The 22,397-nt window shown below is 41.0% G+C and overlaps 1 protein-coding gene across 5 annotated transcripts in view; it reads left to right on the top strand.

The window, feature by feature from the left end:
* LOC134212207 (E3 ubiquitin-protein ligase MIB2) overlaps positions 1-22,397 on the top strand; it is a 121,980-nt gene that overhangs the window by 84,083 nt on the left and 15,500 nt on the right. For all 5 annotated transcript variants that reach the window (XM_062689859.1, XM_062689858.1, XM_062689857.1 and 2 more), the window contains exon 4: positions 14,142-14,481. In XM_062689859.1, the coding sequence (XP_062545843.1) occupies positions 14,142-14,481 (340 nt within the window). The remainder of the gene's footprint in view (positions 1-14,141; positions 14,482-22,397) is intronic.

The raw sequence follows: 22,397 nt of genomic DNA, 5'->3' as shown, positions 1-22,397 counted from the left end.
TCGTAGCCTAGATCTTTGCCGAATATATCGAGTCGTATTATCTCTTACATTGTCGTAATTATTGGTTTTACAGGCGGCTTATCGGACCTGCTCAAATCTGCTGTCTCGTCGGAGGGCCGTCGTGTCAAGTCTGTTTTGTGTCCCACCTGACACCAGGACTTGGGCTTGTGCGCTTTGAGCGGCACACGGTCGCTTTGGTGGAGACTACTTGCGGATACATGCAGCTTTTTATAGGAGTTTAACAGGACCCACTGTCAAACCCCACCACGTCCTAGGCAAGCCCCACAACTCTCAGATGGCATGGGGAGGGATCATCAAGCCCTAGGACATAGTCCCTGCTAACCGCGCTACCAGATAGCTTCAACTGAATACAAAAAAAATCTAATTTGCGCAATTTTTATGTTGATGGTGATCTATAATTTTTGTCATAATGCTTGGAATGAAGGGCACTAAAACTATATTGATTGATCCCATCGGCAGCCGAATCTTTTTTGCAATATCCCATAAAAACATTTTCCATGGATAACATAACTAAATAAAACTTCTTCAATATCTTTGAAAATAGTGTTTGCAAGGCTATCGTGATCAAAAATGTTAAGCTTTTCACAATCAAATTCCCCTTCTATTTTGACCGCGAACATATTCTCTTTCATTCGTTTCTACGGCAGAAAACGCCAGCTGTAGTTTCATATGACTGTGCCGACCATTGAATCTATGCTTCCATCTTCAGAGATTATACTCGTTGCTCCCTCCGAGCTCGCCCAATTTTGCCGACTGACCATGCTGCCAATTGCCGTCGTCATAGCGCATCCTTCTTGCATTACTTTTTAATTTCAACAGATGTTCCTAGCGTTCCTCCGTTCTCTAAATCCCGCTTCACGGAAAAGATGAAGAAGTTGGCAAATGTGCCAATTGATGTAGGATGTCTGCTTTGCGGTGAGTTTCCTTGTGGCATATGTATGACGACGGATGGCGACGACACATTACCACAGTTAGCAGCAGTAAATGGACTCGGAAGAGGAAGGCATTAAAAAATCAATAGCAGCATTGCAGATGTACAATTCGGAAGACGTATGCACATAAACACACACCTTTCGCCAGCTCTGACTGCGGTGATGAGACTGAAGTGTTAAGTTGGTCCGATATTCTGCACCAAGTTTGCTTCCGTATGTTTAACTTATGGATTAAAAACTTTTCTTTTCTAGTGCTGAAATCATTGACGTTGGTATCGTTGCTTTTACTACGTTGGAAAACATCGAAGTTCTTCAATTATAGTAGAATTCTTCCATGTGAAATATATTAGTTTGGGGAAATAAGCGTTGCATGTCTATTTTTATCTACGTCGTTATGCGGTTTTCCTAATAAGTCAAAACCAACTGAAGCGCCACATTATTCGCCTGATTTCACGCACCGACGTATTTTAGCTGGACAGCTTGTGTAGCTGACCCTTGTTAGCATAATCCAATACACGTCCGCTTTAATCTCACTGAACGTTGACCATCGATTGTTCCACTCGGTTTTCGGTATTGGTCAACATGGCCACATAATGTCATCGGTGATGACATTCTAGGCAAATGCTTTGTGGTGTGTCTCTGCTATATTTAAACATTTGTTTCATTCGATATATAGTACATTGTATTTTACATTAATAGGTACACCTACACCCTTTTCTTTAAGGGAAACCTGTTCCTATCACATTGATCATTATCATTTTTTGTGTGAATTAAGTGATCGAATTAACAATTTTACACATTTCACTGAAAAACTTTAAGGTAAAAATACGATTTTCAAACATGCATATTAGAAATTGAATTCTAATGCTCATGACTATACAATATGATATTTTACCATTTTACTTGGTGAATTGATATTACTAAGCGTTTTCTATTAATTATGGATTATACGACAATCGAACCCCCTCTTGCAGCCTTTCTTACATATATATACGAAGGGAGAATGATGGGCAACGATATAGCACATACAAATTCTTCACAGTCTAATGATGTCATTTACCCTAAATCGGTGCACGGGATGTCGTTTTTTCTGATTAGGGTTACCGATTACTCAACTCGTTTTTCAATCAAGAAGTTCGGATTACATTTGGGCTATGCACGTTATTTGGGCTAGCGGATTAATAGTAAAGTGATTTCAGCATTCCATCAATCTTTTAAACTGCTCACAGATAAGATATTTTGTTATCCGATGGTTTTGAATCGACGTCATCAATTGTTCCTGCAATAAAAATAATGAATCATGCAATAATCTCAATGAGAATTAGTCATCTGTTATTCTCTAGAAGCATGAGTCAGGTCATTGTTGAACTTACATGTACTAAGTACATGTAAGAAACGCAAGCTGATTTGATTCTGATCTACATTGTGAAACAGAATTTAGTAACCCTAATTTCGGCCCGAATTTGTCACTCAGCAGAGAGGTCACAGGACCCCACAACCGGGAAGCTGTCTTCGAACATGTTAGGCGCACATGTTCCAACTCTTCTCGGCTTCTGCGGCTGTGCTTACGCGAATGTTTATATTAGTTTTGGGAGCTACCATATGTAGCCTGGTAGCACCACCCCCACCGTGACAGCCGTCAGGGCTGGCAAAGTGACTGAGCGCTGAAAGCGGCTACAAAGCAAGCTTGAAAACTGCTGTCTGAGTCTGTCCCAGCCGTAATGGATTTCGGTTTTGTGTGTCACCAGAAAGATGCACATTTGAATTGAAGATAGAAGGGGAGGGGGAGATGCGGTTTCGACGAGGAAAGCATAAGAGTGTGTGTTCCGTCTTTAAAAATAGTGTTGAAAAATCTTATTTTTAACACATTCTAAAGGGCGCGTGCCATCAGAAATGTCTTTTCCGATGCATTTCCCTTCCATCTCCGGCGTGCAGCTTTTACAAAGGCAGCATGTTTTTTCCTTTCCTATGAGTTGTGCTGCTTGGGGCTCATACGAAGACTTTCGGAATGGAGGGAAAATTGCTGTGATTTTTATAGCTACCGCATGTGTGTGATATGGACGGTTATCGCTTTCTTTGGAGGCCGGCCATAAAGTGCGACACACTTCAAGGTCCATCATGAAATTTCGAAAGGCGTGATAATCCATATAGAATTACAAGTCTAAAATAAATAGACGGTTTGGAATTTTTTTTACGTGACGCAGTGCATGGCGTTTCCCTTGCTGTTTTGTTTTGTTCGGATAAACCTCTCTCTTCTTAGCAGAGGATTTAAAGCCCCGGGGTACATACAATTGGCTCGCGCCACGTCGACCGAGCATGAAGAATCATATTTGTGGAAAACCATATTCTGAACTCGGGGAATTACCGACATATGGTTACGGTGGAAGCATTTGAGTCGTTGTTTTTTCTCTGTTTGCCGTTCGAGACTTTAAAATCCTCTAAGGAGCAAAGAAAAGGCGTACAAGAAAACAAATTGAAAATTAAATCTGGATTGTCCCAGACGAACAACACTCGAATCATAACTTGTGTGCAGTATACGTCTTAAAGATGAAAGGGAGCGAGTATTGCATACAAAGAAAGGGACAATGGATTTTCTTCTAAAAAATTACCACACTAATATTTTTGTCTTTCTCGTACAACAAATTTGTACCGAAAGGCTATGATTTCACTCCAAAAACGAACTTTTTTATAGAAGGCTCTTACTTACACTTACGGATCCTGTACACCTCCGGTGGTGCAAAGGGCCGACTTGAAAGATCTCCATCCTGAGCGTTGCCCGGCTATCACTTTAACCTGTTGCCAGGTTAGATTTCGGTCGACTTCTTTTATTTCTTTATTGAGGCTTCGCCGCCATGAGCCTCTGGGTCTGCCTCTGCTGCGATGTCCCGCTGGGTTCCAGTCTAATGCTTGTTTACAGATTTCGTTTCCGCCCCTACGTAGAGTGTGGTCGACCCAGCCCCACTTCCGATCCCGAATTTCTGTTGCTATCGGCCTCTGGTGACAACGACGATGGAGCTCATTGTTTGAGACCCAGTTGTGAGGCCACCAGGCCCGAATTATATACCGCAGGCATCTCATGCAGTTCTTCTAAAATTCCGGCCCTTAGCTTAGGCTAGTTCGACGACTGACTGGGCTGGCACGATTCTACTGACCGCATCACACGTGCCTTCTTCGTGACACACTTGTTCTGCGTTTATGTCCGCCCTTAGGACAGGCATTCCTTTACGTACTTCTGCCTATCTTGGGCAATCAAAAAACAAGCGAGTGTTCTGGAGTTTCCCCTACGTTGACACTAGCGGGGCAGAAAGATGATGATGCATATTTCTGAAACCTCCCCGTTGGTAGAACTACACTGGTGGAAATAAGTATAAAGACAAGCTCGGTTTCCATACAAAATGGCCATATTGGGAAGTCAATATCTCGATTCTTAGCGATTCGATTGGGCTGATTTTTTGCCAACAAGCCTAAAATGGCTTGAATTTTTATTCAATGATAGTTACATTTATACATATATTCTGGTTATACGCGTTTCTGTTGGAAATAATTATAAAGACAGTTCCGTTGTATGGAGCTCCATATAAAAAAGTGGTGTCTTTATAATTATTTCCAGATTTTGAGGTCAAAATCAACAGAGATGTATAAAATTTACTCAAAGATCGAAAGTTCAAGTTAAAAACAGGTGTCTAGTAAAATAGCAACTAAATCGAATTGCTAGGAATCGATATTTCGATCCTCAAACATGACGAAAATGTATGAAAATCATGCTTGTCTTTATACTCTGGTAGGGTTATGTAGATCTGATTGGAATCATCCCGCCGATAACACAAACTGTCTCCGACGAAATAATTCTGTATGCACTCGCGACACGGATGGCCATGCTGTTCAACTTCCTGCGGTTACGTTTCGTCTTGAGCGCATCTCCCCAGGCTGGAACTCCGTATTTCAGTATCGAGGATGATACTGCCGCCAGAAGACGCCTACTACTGCGTTTTGGACCATTACCGCTCCTCTTTTTCCTGGACGTCCTCTTTGCAACTTCAATGACTGTCCTGATTGCATCCAACATCGATCTGCCTTTTCGGAATCCAAACTGATTTTCCGATAAGCCGGTTTCGCCCTCTGTGAACTGCGTCAGCCGATCATTTCCAGGAGCTTCTCCAGAGTTTTTGGGCCTATCCGAATTTCCCTGGTTTCGGCAGCAACTCCAGAATCTTTTACTTATCCGGAAAGTAGTCATCTGCCATCTGCAGAAATGCCTCTGCATCACCATCCTGAACAAATCTGGAAACGCCAGTATCGCAGTTTTTAGAGCCACGTTTGGCAAAGTAAATTTTGTTTCGACTGCATGTTACGGGATCTATGCTGGTTACGCATGTCGTAAAGGCTCTATTCGCAGCAGCAATACATCTTTCCACTTCACGGAAAATGTCAATGTCACATGTCACAAGCGTTCCTATGTAAACAAATTCTTCAACAAGCACTATCGCAGCACCAACATCACTATAGGTCTTCTCCTATTTGTACCCGAACATGTACCATGTACTTTGTTTATATGCAACCATGTACCATGTACTCTTTAATAGGATCCCCCACTGTCCTGCGATCGATTCCAATGAGGTCATTGTCGCACTCAAAGCCCAGGAGCATATAGGACCGTGTGATAATGTAATCGCCTCCTCGAGTACAATGTTGAAATATGAATCCGAACGTATACGTATCAGTTTCATCAGAAGCCCATGTTCAGAAATTATCTGCCACAGCTCATTTCTTTTCACTGAGTCATACGCTGCTTAGAAATCAATGAACAGTTGGTGACTCTGCAAGTTGTACGCTCTGTATTCGCCGACGAAGGACTCCTCAAGCGGTCTCTGTGTATTAAACATTCCGAGGCAGAATTTTGTACGCCGAGTTCAGAAGGGTGATGCCTTTGTAATTAGCACATTCTAGTCTGTGTTCTTTCCTACCCGAATAGATAGAAAGTCATATCAAACTGTTAGAAACTTGGTGCAAGATGTTGTCAAAATATCTAAATTTAGTTTTGCTATAAACTTGGCTTATAGTCTGAAACTAGGCAATAAACTTATGATTTCCCTTGATAATCACTTGGGTGCCGACAACCGAAATAAGTAACCCTCTTGAAAAATGGAAATAATAGTTAAATTGTGACCGCTACGGTGGCATTCCATATTTTATCACAAAATAGAGTAAATTTGTTTTGTAAATACGTAATGCGCTCACCATTTCGATCGTTTTACTACCGTTTATAGCACTAAGCAAATGACAAAAACAAAAACCTTTGGAGTAGGTTTGCGACAAAAAAGTGTTTTCACTGTAAAACGAAACAAAAAATTGTATATGCTTCGGAAATGGGCACAACAAGATCGTGCTTACATAGCACACGTATTTTTTTTCCTTCCTAAGCAATGGAGGGGGAATCTGCTCAACAGACTTCCTGGGTTGACCAGGAAGTGCGGGGTTAGGGATCACCGAGGGAGGCAGGACTACATCCCCGACCCGCTAAACCGTTTCCATTGCCGCCAAGCCCATAGTCCCTTCGGTACAACCAGAAAGTAATGCTTCAAAGGGGGGCCAGTGCACAACGCACCCTCGAGGTTAGCTGCGTGTCCTTGCAGCACCTACCATCGTAACTTGCTTTTTTAGAAGAACACCATGGTATCGTGCCAGCGCGTTGCCGGCTTTCCAGGTGGCCTTACCACGCCCTATGTCCTCGGAAGGTGGGAAGGGTCGACTTTGCGCCTGCTTCCCTCTGCACGACTGGTATCAAGAATGATGATGGCGATAGGCCCTATTCGCCAGCACACAGAGGGACTTGCCGACGCGGTGCCTACGCCTGACCCAGCCTTGACGAGGACCCCTTTCCGTCCTCGGGCTTGGAACCCGCCCAGTTGACCGACGCCGCGAAAGGGACGATACCATGTTGTTCTTCGCGCGGCCACTTGTTCGGTAAAAGGATCGAGTTCGACCACAGAGCATGACCACTAGTATGACCCATGAAGTCGACTCCGATCCCTTGGACCACCTCTTATTTGCGCCTGAACTAACCATCCTTGAGTCCACGCGCCACCTTCTGTGTAGCTCCGAGACGATTTGGGCGATATCCGATAAAACGGCGTTCCAGCCAACTTCATCTTTACACATCCTCCGAACTAGGTTGTCCGGGGTAGTGTTCAGACCACATGTGGCAAGCATGTGGTCACGCATTGCGCGAAAACGTGAGCACACGAACAACACGTGTTCCGCCGTTTCCTCTAAACCTGAGCACACCAAACACTCGGGCGAGGCCGAGCAAGCCAGCTGCGTTACCTGCACTGTGATTTTGCAGCACGCTTAAACGCCGGGCACATCGAACCCCCCATGGGGTGCTTGCTGTTCACGGCTTTGCTGGAACAAATCAAACAATTGGGAGGGTTCGTGCAGCATTGTGCCTTATGTCCCTCCAATCCGCAGCGTCGGCAGAGATTGCTTCTGTCAGGGCCTTTGCAGTCCCATTGCTAGTGCCCCGGTTCCAGGCACTTGAAGCAAACTTCGGGTTGCTCGTATATGCCCACAGGGCATACCGACCATCCCACCTTGACGCTCCCTAACTTGACTACCTTGGAGGCGTCCGCTGCAGGTAGCCGAACCAATGCTACCTGCGTCCCTGCCGGACCTTTCCGTAGCCGAACGGCTGCGGTGGGCGTCTCCACTTCACACTGTCGCCGCAGTGCCGTGACGAGCTCTTCGTCTTCGGTGATCTCGTCCAGGTCGCTAACCCTTAGATTCACCTCCGTAGTGAGTGCCCTCACCTTGACCGTCTCGCCTAGAACTTCCTCCGCCAACTTCTTGTAGGCGGCGCCCTTTTGCGAGACGCCACGCTTCAGCTCGAGGATCATCTCGCCCATCCGGGTACGTCTTATTCGACGTACGTCGGCGCCGAGTTCACCGAGATTGACGTCACTCCTCATCGCCTTCAAGACGTCCGAGTACTTAGCCTCGTCCGCCGTGATGACTAGGGTATCGCCCCTGGAGCGATTGGCGCCTACCCTAGACTTCTTGCTACCCTCATTCGCCTGGGCCTTCTTTTCGGCCCTTGACGTCTTCGGTTTCCTCTTGTTCTTGACCAGGGTCCAGGAGGCGTCATCTCCCTCTATTTCCCTGGTCTGGTGCGGCTGAGAACTTTCAGCCTGCCGTAACCCCTTACCACCGTCTTTCCTGAGTGGACGGACCTTTCCAGGTCCTTCCTCCCCCGGTTTTGGAGGTACCTGGCCGGGATTCAGCTTCCCAGCCCCACTATCCTTGTTCGGGATAGTAACCTTCCGCGTTTTGGAGCGGCCCCCAGGGAGCTCATCATCTGGAGACTGTCTCCCCCGTTTTTGTGTCTGCTCCGTTGGAGCAGCCCCCCCCCCCCCCACGACGTACCCGCAAATACTTGAGCCTCAGTCTGGGTAGACTTTGGCACCACCGTCTTCGCTGGCACGCCTTCGGTCGATTCGACCTTGCCCGAGTCCTCGAATCCTTGGGCCTCAGTCTGGGTAGACTCCACAGATTTTACGGGTTTACACTTGGCCGTCCCGACCGCCCTCTCCAGCTTGGCGTCCAGCATCGACTTTCGAAGTTTCTGCAAGCTCCTCTTGAGGTCCTTGCTGATATTATGCTTCGATGACGCAAAGTCGATGATGGCGTCCAGCTGTTCCGTCGCCACTTCGAAGACCGAAAGCCCATCGCGTTTGCGGTTCATCGCCTCCACAAGCCATGGGCCGTCAATAACCCCTACTGGCGTTTTTTTAGCCGAGAGGAAGGTTGAGTGACCCACGCTGGCGCTGCGCACTGAGCTGCCGACTATTGCCTCTGGCCTCCTAGGCGGAGACCTGAACAACCCACATCTTGCGAAGGGGTTGTCGCCTACACTACTACCACTAATTGAAGAATTGACTTGATTTTCCATTTTGGTCCCACGAGTTGCTCGGGAAAAGAGGTCCACCACGCCAGAGCTCAGCATGACGCGGTAAGGGACAATTACTGTGGAGGGTGCCCATGTACCCCACAGGCTCCGTTAAAGGCCTAGCTTATTATTTCACCCCCCTGGCCATGCATCCCCTCGGCACGGGTCGCTTGACGCCTTGGGATTAGGGGTTAAGGACGATGGTCCCGGTCTAACTCGCAGTGGCCATGGGGAGGGGTCGTCAAGCCCTTGGACAAAGTCCCTGCTGCACATGGCACATGGCACACGTATGGCAAATGTCAAAATGACCACCTCTGTTTTCCCTCAAAAGTTAAAATTAGGACAATTCACCCAAATCGTAGTGTAAAAGGAGGACATTTGGTTAAAAAAGGGGACATAAAAAATATCGATCGATTTATGATTTCCAATGTGATTAGAATATTATATTTGTTATAGTTTTGCACACTGAAAGAAGTTTTTGTAAGAAACATATCGGCTGTGCTTTGCCTCGCATATTTAAGAAACGTATCGTGCGATGCATTTCAAAGGCAATTCACAAGAAAATTTGGGAAGCATTTGCATTTTTCTTAATCCATCTTTCTCAATTCCGATTTTTCTGTTATCTTCGACACCTGTGTTACTGTAACTCGAGAACTTTATTTTAGATATTACCCTTGATTTTTTTTTGAAAACTTAAAGGAAAATATTTCATATTACGCCACATACCCCTACAAAGGTTTGAGCTAGACGATTTATCTTTAAGATAATTTATTGAATTTAATGTAATACCAATTTAATCAGATTTGCAAAGAACAAAAACGATCTGATTACCATCACAGATATGAATTCTATAACTTTCCATTACTATACAGCAAAAAATGTAAATAAAAAAACAGTTGTTTTCATCTTCAGATTCTCATGAGCATCGGTAGTGATACTTCGAGTTTATACAAAAATGCAAAACTTGTGATACCTCTCGCACAGATTTCAAAAGTTCCACCAAGAATCGCGTTTCATGTTTTCACAAGACCTCGTCACGTTCATCACTCGTAAGCATCAAAAAATTTAATAATCTAAGTCGTCAACAAAACTAAAACTTGTGTTACCGCTCCGTCGATATCAAAAGTTTCGGTATCAACCGCGGGAACAAAACTCTACCAGATAGCTAATTACTAATCCGAAGAATCATTCAAACAGTTGAAAATGCGCAAGTCTGTACATAAATTTAAAAAATCATCCAAATGTGTGCAACGATTAATTTGCGAATGGATCTCTGCTGTAGTATTGTTTATTAACCTTCTGTCTGTGCTCAAAAAAACTTACGTTGTCTGTGCTCTGGGGTCAAATTGACCCCAAATTGAAATTGCTATAACTTTTTTAATGTTTGGCCAATTTTGGATTTATGGGGCTGTTTCGAAAGATAATTTAATCATCTTTCAGGTCGTTATCAAAGATTGACTATTGGTGGGTGGTTACATCGCGGGGAGGGGTTTTAGTGAACATAGGTATAAAACCAGTGATTTTTCATGATTATTTTACTTATATCCGAAAATCCTACCCATTTTGAACTGCACCTTTTTAAAAATGGTTATGCAGGAAGACATGTGCTCTGGCATGAGGCGTTGATAAGTTTAGAACTCGGCCGCCAGGTGGTGGTATATTTGAATTCATTATTTTGGACTGCTTAAGATATTCCGCGATATATAGAATTCTCCTCAGTGTAAATATTCTTATCGCACAAATTCAAAAATTGGAAGACGTACTTATTATATTTAGCACCGCTTTGTAGTGCTAGACATCCTGAACAATGTTGCCGAATACAACTTGAGTGTAGGTATGAAGGATCTCAATCTAAAGCAATATTTGATATATGCAAGAATATTGCAAGTACGCTAGCGCCGCCTATTTGAAAATTTCCTAATTATTTATTCCGTCACATGACAGTCCATTCCCACCAGACGAACTTTATTAGGGACGTCATCTTTACGGGCCCTCCTTAGCCGTGCGGTAAGATGCGCGGCTACAAAGCAAGACCATGCTGAGGGTGGCTGGGTTCGATTCCCGGTGCCGGTCTAGACAATTTTCGGATTGGAAATTGTCTCGACTTCCCTGGGCATAAAAGTATCATCGTGTTAGCCTCATGATATACGAATGCAGAAATGGTAACTTGGCTTAGAAACCTCGCAGTTAATAACTGTGGAAGAGCTTAATGAACACTAAGCTGCGAGGCGGCAATGTCCCAGTGGGGGATGTAATGCCAATGAAGAAGAAGAAGAAGATCTTTACAAATTTCAAATTTGTGCGATAAGAATATTTACAATGAGGAAAATTCCATATATCGGAATTACTTGAGTAGTCTAAAATAATGAATTCAAATATACCACCACCTAGCGACCAAGCTCTAAACTAATCAATGCCTCATATCAAAGCACACGCCTTCCTGCATAACCTTTTTGAAAAAGTGCAGTTCAAAATGGGTAGGATTTTCAGATATAAGTAAAATAAGCATGAAAAATCACTGTTTTTGTACCCTTTTTACGAAAACCCCTCCCCGCAATGTACCCGCCCACCTATAGTCAATCTTTAGTAACGACCTGAAAGATGATTAAATTATCTTTCGAAACAGCTCCAAAAATCCAAAATTGGCCAAGCATTAAAAAAGTTATAGCAATTTCAATTTGGGGTCAATTTGACCCCAGAGCACAGACAACGTAAGTTTTTTGAAAAAAGTACTCTGTAGCGCATATTTTCAAGATTTTTGAAGTGAATTTGCACATAGGAGTTAGATCTCGGCGAGTTTTACCAAACTACCAAAAATTAGGAGAATCGGTTGAAAACTAAAAAAATGGCAGCCACTCAAAGTGGCCTGGGGTCATATTGACCCCAGAGCACAGACAAAAGGTTAAACAAGAATTTCTACAGAAAAAGTTATTCATTTGACTGTTTTTTGAAAATATTCAAAAAGGAGGACATTGTAGCGCATAAGAGTACATCTGATTTTTAATGAAAAAGGAGGACATGTCCTCCTTTAGTTAGGATGCCATATGGTCACCCTATTCTAACGGGACTTTTCGGTGCAGGCCAACAAGCCAGCAAGCCAACTAAGAATAATTCTTAGAATTATTGCAGTTCAGGTGGGAAGTGCGTGTTCTTTTCTGAGACAACATTGTTAGTAGTAGGGACTGAAACACCCACAGTTGACTCGGGGTTAGTAGCATGCGATTTGGGCAATCATTCAATGAAAAAAAATCCAACATTTGATGAAAAATTGATTGACCCACTGTTAGTTTTTAACTATTGCTTTTGTTTATGTATTCATAAACCCTGTTTGTTGTAGAAATTACATGAAGTTATGAGCCCAATTTGCATGATAAAACAAAATGTTGTGTTGTTCTTTGCATTAAGGTTTCATGGAATTGCTAATATTATCAAACTTAAACTTACATTTTAATGATAGATTTAGATGCGAAATCTATATTTTCGATAGCTCCGTAAGGATACGGCAGGCATGAACAATGTTTATATAGGAATGGATTTTCAAAGCAAGCAGTCGGCAATTTTTATGACGATATAAATCGAACGACCTTCTTTCTGTCAAGCTTCCATTTGAAGAGAAACGGAAAAGTATCAGAGAGGTAGCAGATCTCTCTTCACTATGTAATCTGTACTTTCGCTACTGTCATGAAAGTTTGGCAGATGATATTAGCAATTCCAATTAAACATTGTTTATCGTCATTTATGACAAAAGAGTGAGTTTTCTTTTCAATATTTCATATACAATGTGCAATACTGAAAAAATCTGAATTACAAAGTTCAGCACTGCCACCCAACGAGACTCTACAAAAAATGGAATCGGAAGTATTTTTTTTCCTGTTGCATACCACTTCCAAACAGCGATACATCAGCCCTCACGAGATGCAAGACAGAGGGACGCAGCTTCTCAGACCGTCGATAGTAGGGAGTTGGAGGTGAGTGTTCTGCTTCTCCGCTGTCTCGCATTGTTGATGAATGTCGGTGATGGTGCCACCAAGAAATGGGACTGGTAATGTAGGAAAAACGAGAATTCCCCTACTGTATGGTACATTGCTGGTGAACGCTGGGTCAGAATTCAGTTTTCGTTGGGCAAAACATTTTTGTTATTGTTTCGGTGGTTTTTGATTCGTAAAGTTCATCGCATCCTTAGACAACAGTTTTATAACGTTGGTTCATACTTGGTATTTTTTTAAAAATAAGTTTTTCTTCTTTTGAAAATATTATAGAATCCGTTTCGATCCAGTTCTTTAGTTTATTAACCGATAACTTCTGTAATCGATAAGATTGAAAGTAGCTTTTTAACGATTCTACACACTCAGTTTTTATTTCTGCAGCTCGGCAAAAATCCGCACAGCCGTGCGCCAGCAAAATAAATAACTGATATTCCGGCAAAAATAGCGTTTGTTAGCTGATTTCCGGCAAATTATTTGCTGATTATCAGTAATTTTGACAGAAATCTCGGCAAAAAACATGTTTGCTGGGGCACGGCAGTGCGATTCTCGGTAAAAGTTCAACATTTTGCTGATATCCCGGTAAAAAAAATAAGTGTGTACGGAATGAAATTAGACATTCATTATAATTGCAATAAAATTTTTGTTGAAATAAAAAACTGATTTTCAGATTCGTTTTATTTTCTCCTATTGGAAGAAAGTCTGAATTTGCTCGAGACACCAAACTTCTGGTCAGAGCTCTAGAAACTCTGACCATCGAAAGCATCGTTCTGTCCCAGTGTGTGCCATCTCGGTCGCTCGGTGGAGGAAGCAATTTCCCCAATGATGATGTGATGGTGCTGTTCTTCCCTGCGCTAGCGGCTCTCTGTTTTGTGTAAGCAGTTGAACACCGTCGGATACCAGAGCTGGGTTCGTTCACACTTCGCCGCCGTAAAACACTCGAGAAAAGGTTCTGTTAGTCATTATACCATCCTCCAATGCCGCCGCGCATCGTACAGGGAAGCAGAGATTGGTTTAAGAAAATGTTAATCTAGCCTGTGCCGTGGTGCGAATCGGTCGCGCATCGCTGTTGACTTTGTCATTTTCGCAATTCTGTTCGGTGGGGTTTTTCTACGTTTATTCATCACCATTTGAGGTTGTGGTTTTCCAGCTGCCGTATTTTCATTTGCTGTTGTGTATATTCATAACGAAAATATGTCTATTAGTGCAGTGAAAGTGTGCAACGCGATTTTATAACGGTCAAATTATTGTATCTTCTTCTAGATGACGGTGAAGGACACGTGGGAACATTGTGCGAAATAGGACGATCCGGATCGACGCATTCACCGGAGAAAACAGTGGTAGTGAACTGGGATTCCGGTCATCGGACCAACTATCGGGTCGGTTATCAGAAACAGTACGATCTAATTGTAGTGGACAATGCGCAAATCTGTGTGAAACATCCGAACATCATCTGCGACGGGTGTAACAAGCCAGGAATCGCCGGTATCCGGTTCCGATGTGCGGACTGTTCCAATTATGACCTCTGTGCCATATGCTACGGAAACGACGTACACGATCTAGAGCACTCGTTCATCCGATATCAAACGGCGAATTCCGTTGGGTAAGTAAAGTGTGATGTGATTTATAATTTCTGGTACATATTTGCGTATCACCGCAACGGATAATGGTTTCGGTAAACGTTCACTCAATACGGACTTGTACAGTGTTTATTTTGGATCGCTTAGCAGATCCATAATTGATGCTTTTTTCAATAATGTGCAGCCAATTGAGCCTGGGTTTGTATATGTCTATTAAACAGCAGCATCCATTTGGCGCCAGAGTGCACATTCCTAAAATAAGGCTGTAGACATTTTTCAAGGTTTTTTTAAATTGAATGCTTCTTGTTGCCATTTTTAACTACCTCAAGCGATATTGTAGTGGAAATATGCATTAGCACTTAACACTGAACAAACGTTTTTACTAAATACATCAATTCAGATTTAATACTTGGATTATTACTGCACAGACCATTTCGTGATAAAACAAAAATTTAAATTGCGGGACTTTTCTAATGCATAGAATTATTTGTTTAAATCCCTGGTCATCCGATATTTGTAAGCAATTTCTTTCAAAAATTTTAATAAAATTATTGTCTCTGTTAGAGCTTTACGGAAAAGATGAAATTTGAAAAAAAAATAAAAAACGAAATGTGCTAACAAACTAACTAATGTTTCTTTTCGATAGTCGAAATTCACGTAAATAAAGTTTATATTAAAAATGTGATAACCAAAAACATCCAATCCCAACTAACATTTTTGGTGCTAAAAGCTTCAACTTCTAGCCTTTGGCTGTATAATATTTGAATAAAAGCAGCCAATGCTGAATAAAAGAAAAGCCTCCGCAAATAATCCCTTAAACTTCAACTCGACTATTACCCAAATATCTATCAGCTAGTCAGTGTGCCGAATATATTTGATCTTTTATCGTTTATGCAGCTTTCATATAGTCATAAAACAGCTCTGTCTGAATTAGCAACAAAGCTTATCGGTTAAGAGCTCATGTATGTAACTGAGTTGCTTGTTAGCAACTTCCCATATTACGGTGAGTAGCATTCACAATGAAAACGTTTTTGTTGTTGTTATAGCACTAACAATATAGCGTAATGGTGCTATAAATGAACTAACGAAGCTTTTAGGCAACTTCTGTACCTTTGAAGATTATACAACGTTTAAGTAAACCTATTACTGCTTCTTTTAATAGCATATCAGTATGGAACGTCAAAACCGCTATGTTTACATTTGATTTTTGTTGCCGGAGCTGTGTATGAGCTATTGATTTCTGTAATGCAGCTACAAAGATATTCACCTGCTCTTATAGCAACTGACAAAGCGCTGTCATTAATGCTAGCAGATAGCGTAAGAAAACAAGCCATTTAGAAGCGATATTTCTGTTGACGGCTACTGTTAAACGATTAGCAGCAAAGTAGCATCTATACAGGTCGAGAAAATGTTGCCTAAAAACAATTTCAGCGATTGATGATGGATCAAAGTTAGCCAACAGAACATGCTGATAGATGTTTGAATAATGGTTGAAATAATGCTGAGAGCATAATTTTTAAGCTTATGTGCTGAAAGCGGCATGTAGGCCTCTTTCTAACGTTTATACAGCATGAATCTGAAAATAGCGTTAGTAAAACAACCTATAGGGTATGCGAAGAAGCACATCCATAATTTTCTTTGTTATTTACATATGTCAAAGTGACGGTGATGACAGAGCAGCGGCCATTGAATCAGGAGATCAGGAGTTCGAATCTAGGTAGCAACAAAATTGATATTTGAGTTTTCACAAAAAAAACATTGAATAAACTCCCGAAATTTACTCTCCTCTCAAATAATATTTAATCAAATTGAATTCAGTGGCTGTATAAAACTTATTTAACAGATTCAAAAAATGTGAATAAGCGCCATTGAAGCGAATTATATTACTAAATGGTTTAGTAAAGATTGAGAAAAAACTGTGTAACATGCTGTAAAGTAGTTGTGCAGACACGTCAAAAACAGCTGAATAGATTCGCCAGATTTGCTGGTAAAAGCATTGAATAGAAGTTGTTGATCATATGTATAGCACACATATTCAGCTTGAAGCCGTATAGACGAGTTGAAATAACATTTACATTGACATTAAATGTTAGTTGGGATGTGTTACGATTTGGCTGTTTAGATTAAAAAAAGTCCAACACGAGGATCGAGCTCGAGTCCACTGATTGTATTTTATCACCTGATGAGCACTGTACAGTGCCATGAAAAATGTTTCAGGAATCATGAAATATGATCTTGATTTCATAATGTTCATAATTATAGGAATGTAACGGGTGGTCACTAAATAGCGGGAATGGAAAGAATGGCTCGGGAAAAAACTGCAAAGAAGTACAGTTCAATCTGATATAAGTTATACATGTAAAGAGTTGTCCTTAGTCTTCAAACTTAGACTAATGAATGTTAGCCTATAGTCCGTGGTCAGCCGTGCGGCGTAGTTTTGTCTTGCTGGTATGATATGACCGCTGGACGGCTCTGCCACATTGGTTTTCCGGATGCAACTTTTGACCTTGCCTTTGAGTTGCTTCGTGTATTTGGCTTTACAATCACCTTTGAATAGAATGGAGCTCAGTAGACAAAAAATCCTATGACAGTTTTCGAAACAATTTCACGCTAAAAATGGTCTTCAGTGTACTTTTCCCAGCTTCTTTATTCGTTTGAAAAATGTACGATGCGCGCTGCAGTACTTCCTGTTTCGACGGCATGTCGTGAACAATGTTGGAATGAAAGTGTGTGTGCGACAGATTTATTCTACAAGGTTTATTCTGATGGTTCATTTACATAAAGTAATATGTCTGTGAAAGCATCACTGTTCTGATATTAGTTTATGTGTACCGAAATCATGTCCAAAAACAGTAGAACAATAAAATAATGGTATCCAAACAGAAACACTGTTGGAAAAAAGTATGAATCTTCTTGTCATGGATCATAAGATATTATTTATTATATTACACTGGGGTCGCCTTTTACGCGACTTGTTTTTTCTTGTTCTGGCCTTTGGATTTGATGAAACATGGAGTTGATCCCACGTATAAATCCACAAAAATCGAAACAAAAAACGATCAGGTGGTTTTAAAATTTAAATAGATTTTAAATATTTTTTAAAAAGCTGCAATGCATTCAAATGAACGCAAATAGATGTCAATTGATGGAAATAGTCAAAAATCTTTCCTCCTAAAGCAGCGGTTCTTAATCTGGGGTACATGTAGCCCTGGGGGTACCTTCAATGGCTCCGGAGGTACCGCGGACAGAAATGCGTAATGGCGGAAGTACTTCAATTTCAATAAAAGCTTACTAACATGGTTTTTATAATTATGTATGTTTTTATTCTAAAGCTTTATATATGCATGGCTATCAAGAAATCAAAACCAATTGAATCCTGTCATTACAACCAGCACAGTGTATGAAGGGCTGTGGGACAAAAGATCAAAAGGACCATACGTCGAGTGACTTAATTCTTGAATCTAAAGGTTCAGAACAGTTTTGTGCTGAATGTTTATGTTGATTGCATTTTTTCATTTAAGAAATTTTCGAATGAGATCAGTATGCGAGTTGTCGCCGGCAATAACTTCTTAAGTTTTGGACTCAAACGTTAATAAACACAGAATTATTATTCAAATATAAACCTCACTAATACCAGCTAAATGTCAACAGTCTCGTTAAATCTACTATTAGGCGTTATGCTTTCGTGAAGGTAAATGCTTCATACGATTCTTACTCGTTGGTTAGTTTTTTTCTATGGATAATTTAAAAGTAAGATCGCGTGTGAGTGTTGATCAAACGAGATTGTATGACAATTTGATTTTTCCCATCCCTGTTTCGGAAGCTACCTTATGAGAGGCTCGGAAGCCACCTTTCAAGAGGCTTTTATGTCTCATTTCAAGAACCTCGGAAGCCTCATCCCAGATGCTTGGAAGCTTCATCCCAGATGATTGGAAGCCTCCTTCAAGAGGCTCGGAAGCCACCTTGCAAGAGGCTTGGACGTCTCCTTTCAATGGGCTTTTAAGCCTCCTCTCAAGAACCTTGGAAGCCTCCTTTCAATAGTCTCGAAAGCCTCCTTTCTTGAACCTCGGAAGCCTCATTCCAGATGCTTGGAAGCCTCATCCCAGATGCTTGGAAGCCTCCTTTCAAGAGGTTTGGAAGTCTCCTTTCAAGGGGCTTTTAAGCTTCCTCTCAAGAACCTTGGAAGCCTCCTTTCAATAGGCTCGAAAGCCTCCTTTCAAGAGACTCGAGAGCCTCCTTTCAGAAGGTTCGGAAGCCTCCTTTCAAGAGGATCGGAACCTTCTTTCTAAAGGCTCGGAGCCTCCTTTCTAAAGGCTCGAAGCCTCCTTTCAAGAAGCTCGGAGCCTCCTTTACAGAGGCTCGGGAGCCCCTTTCAAGAGGCTGGGGAGTCTCCTTTCAATAGGCTCGGAAGCTTCCTTTCAAGAGGCTTGGGAGCCTCCTCTCAAGAGGCTCGGAAGCTTCCTATCAAGAAGCACGGAAACCTACATAGTGGCTCGGAAGCCTTCTTTCAAGAGCCTCTAAAACCTCCTTTCAGAGAGCTCAGAACCCACCAAAAGTTCTTAACGTCTTATAGGAAGCTTGATATATAAACTTATTACAAATTGATTTTTTTTTCGGAATAAGAATGATTTCAGTCAACTTTTGGAGAGCCATATGTTCCGTTACTTTTCAGGTCCGTTTAACATATATCTTATGCGTTATACTTAATTGTATTTACATCGAAAAATATGGAATGTGGAATAATGAATGTGAAAGTTCGATAGGAGTACCTCTCAAGAAAAAGGTTGAGAACCGTTGTCCTAAAGTGATATTTTGGCCTTTCTGGGGTTCTTTTTAATTTTTTTTTCATTTATTGTGCGAGGAAGGCACTACCAACGTTAGGTAGATTAATCTGGGTTTATAAGATAGGTTTACTGAAAATAAAGTCCTAGCTTGCTTTTTACAGCAAAAGACTGTTAGATCGAATAGGGTGTTGGTACTGTTTGACTATCAATGCGAGAAGATAGAGAAAACATTAGACATATGAACATTATTTAGATAAAAATGGATAATGATCAATAAACCATGTTGTAATACTTTTATAAAAACCCATCTTCTTAACTTTTAAACGAAAAGGTCGATCGTTATCAAATTCGGTAGTGATTAACAAGGCTTTGTCCCCTGTTGAATAAAACATGTTGCAAGAAAATCGGGTAAAGATTACTGTACGAAAAGTTGTCTAATTTTTTTCTTAGATTTTGTGCACACACATACACACATATATACACACGGACGGAGCTGAGTCGATTGGTATATAACACTATGGGTCTCCGAGGCTTCTATAAAAGGTTCGTTTTCCGAGTGAAATGATAGGCTTTCGGTGCAACTTCGTTGTACGAGAAAGGCAAAAAACCTATATGTGCGCTTTTCATTATTTTCATGGGGCATGGGCACATAGGCTCTAGAGTGTAATCAGTATCTCAAAAGATTTTTGGACAAAATAGCATTTAGAATGCTAGAACGCAATGCGTATTATCAAATAACTGGATTGATACTTATAAATGATGTTGAATATTTAAATGCCCAGAAATGATTCTCTTCGTTCAAATAAAATACATGTTTTACTTAATATTGATTAAAGTGCACAAAACCTTATCAGGAACTTTTTAGTTTCGGGGAAAATTTTGGAAAACCTACCAGGAGAACCGAGAAACCCCCGGTTATATATTTTGCCGGCTTGAGTCGACCTTCTTCATAATCGTCGACTTTTCCTAGGATTAGTACAATGTACATATTGTCTATGGTAATAAGCATGTATGCGACTTTCAACAGTTTTTTTTTGTCTTAGAGTAAAGAGTTAGATAGTTAGATAGAGACAGTTAGAATGACTGGTTAAATAACATGCACTAAAAAGTAATAATTTGCAGTAATGATTTTTGAAAAACACAAGATGGGTACTCAGAGTTATCTAGGGAGATGTGAGAGCATTTGATATATATTTGTAAATATCAGGAGGAATATATCAGTAATTTTTTACCTACTATTTTTTGGCGTTATGTTGCTTTTCAAGCATTTTATTTGCATAAAATGCTACCCATACCAAATACTTAACAACAGAGGCACGATCAAATGATGTGTTGAACTGTGTATCATTCTACATTTCGTTAGAATTTATTTGAATAATAATGGAAACTACAATGAAGAATGGCGCGGTTGGCGCGATATGTTGTGTGCCTAATGTTATGTACATTTTAGCGAATCCAGCCAGCTATTGAACACAACATGGTGATATTTTGTAGCAAAACTTAAATATGAATAAAAAATTGTTGATTGCTGTTTAAAGTCGGCCAGGATTTAAAGTATAGCGTTGATAGCCAGGGTCCTGTTTGCTTTTTAATCGTCTTAAATTACTGTTTTACGATTTTTTTTGTGTATTTCCTAATTAGATATTTATGATTTTAGATGTTTGTGTTAATAAGATATAAAGTAGACATGAAGTGCGTTCGCCTTTTAATGAGTGTTTTATGTATGAAACCAGTGTAAAACATTATATCGTACTAAGATGATTATCAACAACAGTAGGATCCTTCTGTATGTATTCTACTGTATATGACGTCAGTGTGGTTTTGGATTAGAGTTTCCATTTCCCCGCCATTTTCGTTGTCCCGGGTTTCGGGATGAACTTGTTCGTATATCCCGGGAAATCCTGGGATCCCGGGATTTTTCGATGTTTCCTTAGGAAACATATTTTTTTATTTAAAAATGTTTTATTCAATATTCAGGGGTAAAGTTCATATTTTGGAAAGGCCAGATAATACAGATTTTAAATTGGAACTAAATTTAATTCTAATTTGAATCGATTCTTGAGCTTGAGCTTGAGCTTGATTGACTGCTCGTAGTTGCTACTCCATTATGACCAGATCAGCTGTTCTTGCACAGGGAACCAACAGATGTTTGCTTGGGACTAGCACACATCTTCAATGTACAAGTACTGGTGATCTCATTTGTTAGGTCATACTGGCGCCTGCCACGTCAGAATGCAAGTCAATTGTAGGGAAGGGGAGGAAATGATGATGCAATCACTCGCCCACTGCAAGCCGAATATACCTCTGCACTTGCCACGAGTTCATGCGGAATTTGTTGGAATTTCTGGGTTAGGTTGGAGAGGCAGAGGTCCGTCTTGGTTAACGAGCTGCCAATGTGATAGATAGGAGAAGGTAACTGATGGAATTTCTAATTGGATGTAGGAAACGAGCTCCATAGTTCATTTCCAATTCTAGCAGATTACTGTTAGAATACTTAAGTTGAAGGTATAGGAATAGTAATGGGGGAAACGGTATGGAAGACCATTTCCAGTTCTAGCGATTGCTAGAACATGAGAAATAAAGAGAAAGATACAAAGTAGGAGAATGGAACGGACCTGGGATTGAACCCACGACCTCCTGCGTATGAGGCAGAAGCAGTAGCCATATGACTACCAAGCCCGCTTATTAATTCTAATTTGAATCGATTCTTTCGAAAAAGAAAAACGACCTCAAGAAGCAAATAATATTCTCGTTTTTCTCGGATGATAGAGTACCCTTTTGGAATATATGATCGCCGAGTCCGAGAAAAAAGGGTTCGCTGGCAGTTGAACTCGGCTTGACTGTTTGCATTGTTTTGAATATGCATTGGGTTTAGCCTCTTTTCACGCGATTATTTTCACGAGGATTTTGGTATTTACACGATACGTAACTCCCGGGTAAAAACCGACTTCAATGTATTCGGTTCATTGTACTGCAGTGTCGTGAAATCTCAATGTCAAATGTGCTTGTTGAGTCTACTTAGTTCTCAATTTATTCGCTTCATCCGATTCTTTATTTTATTTATGGTCAACTTTCACAGAAAGCGCATATTTTTTGACGCCTCTAAGTATCCTCAAAATAAAAAAAATCGAAAAAGTGTTGTTTTTCAAGATTGA

Source organism: Armigeres subalbatus, chromosome 2 (assembly GCF_024139115.2).
Source record: "Armigeres subalbatus isolate Guangzhou_Male chromosome 2, GZ_Asu_2, whole genome shotgun sequence".
NCBI classification, from domain to species: domain Eukaryota; kingdom Metazoa; phylum Arthropoda; class Insecta; order Diptera; family Culicidae; genus Armigeres; species Armigeres subalbatus.
This window is presented reverse-complemented; position numbering and strand designations above follow the sequence as displayed.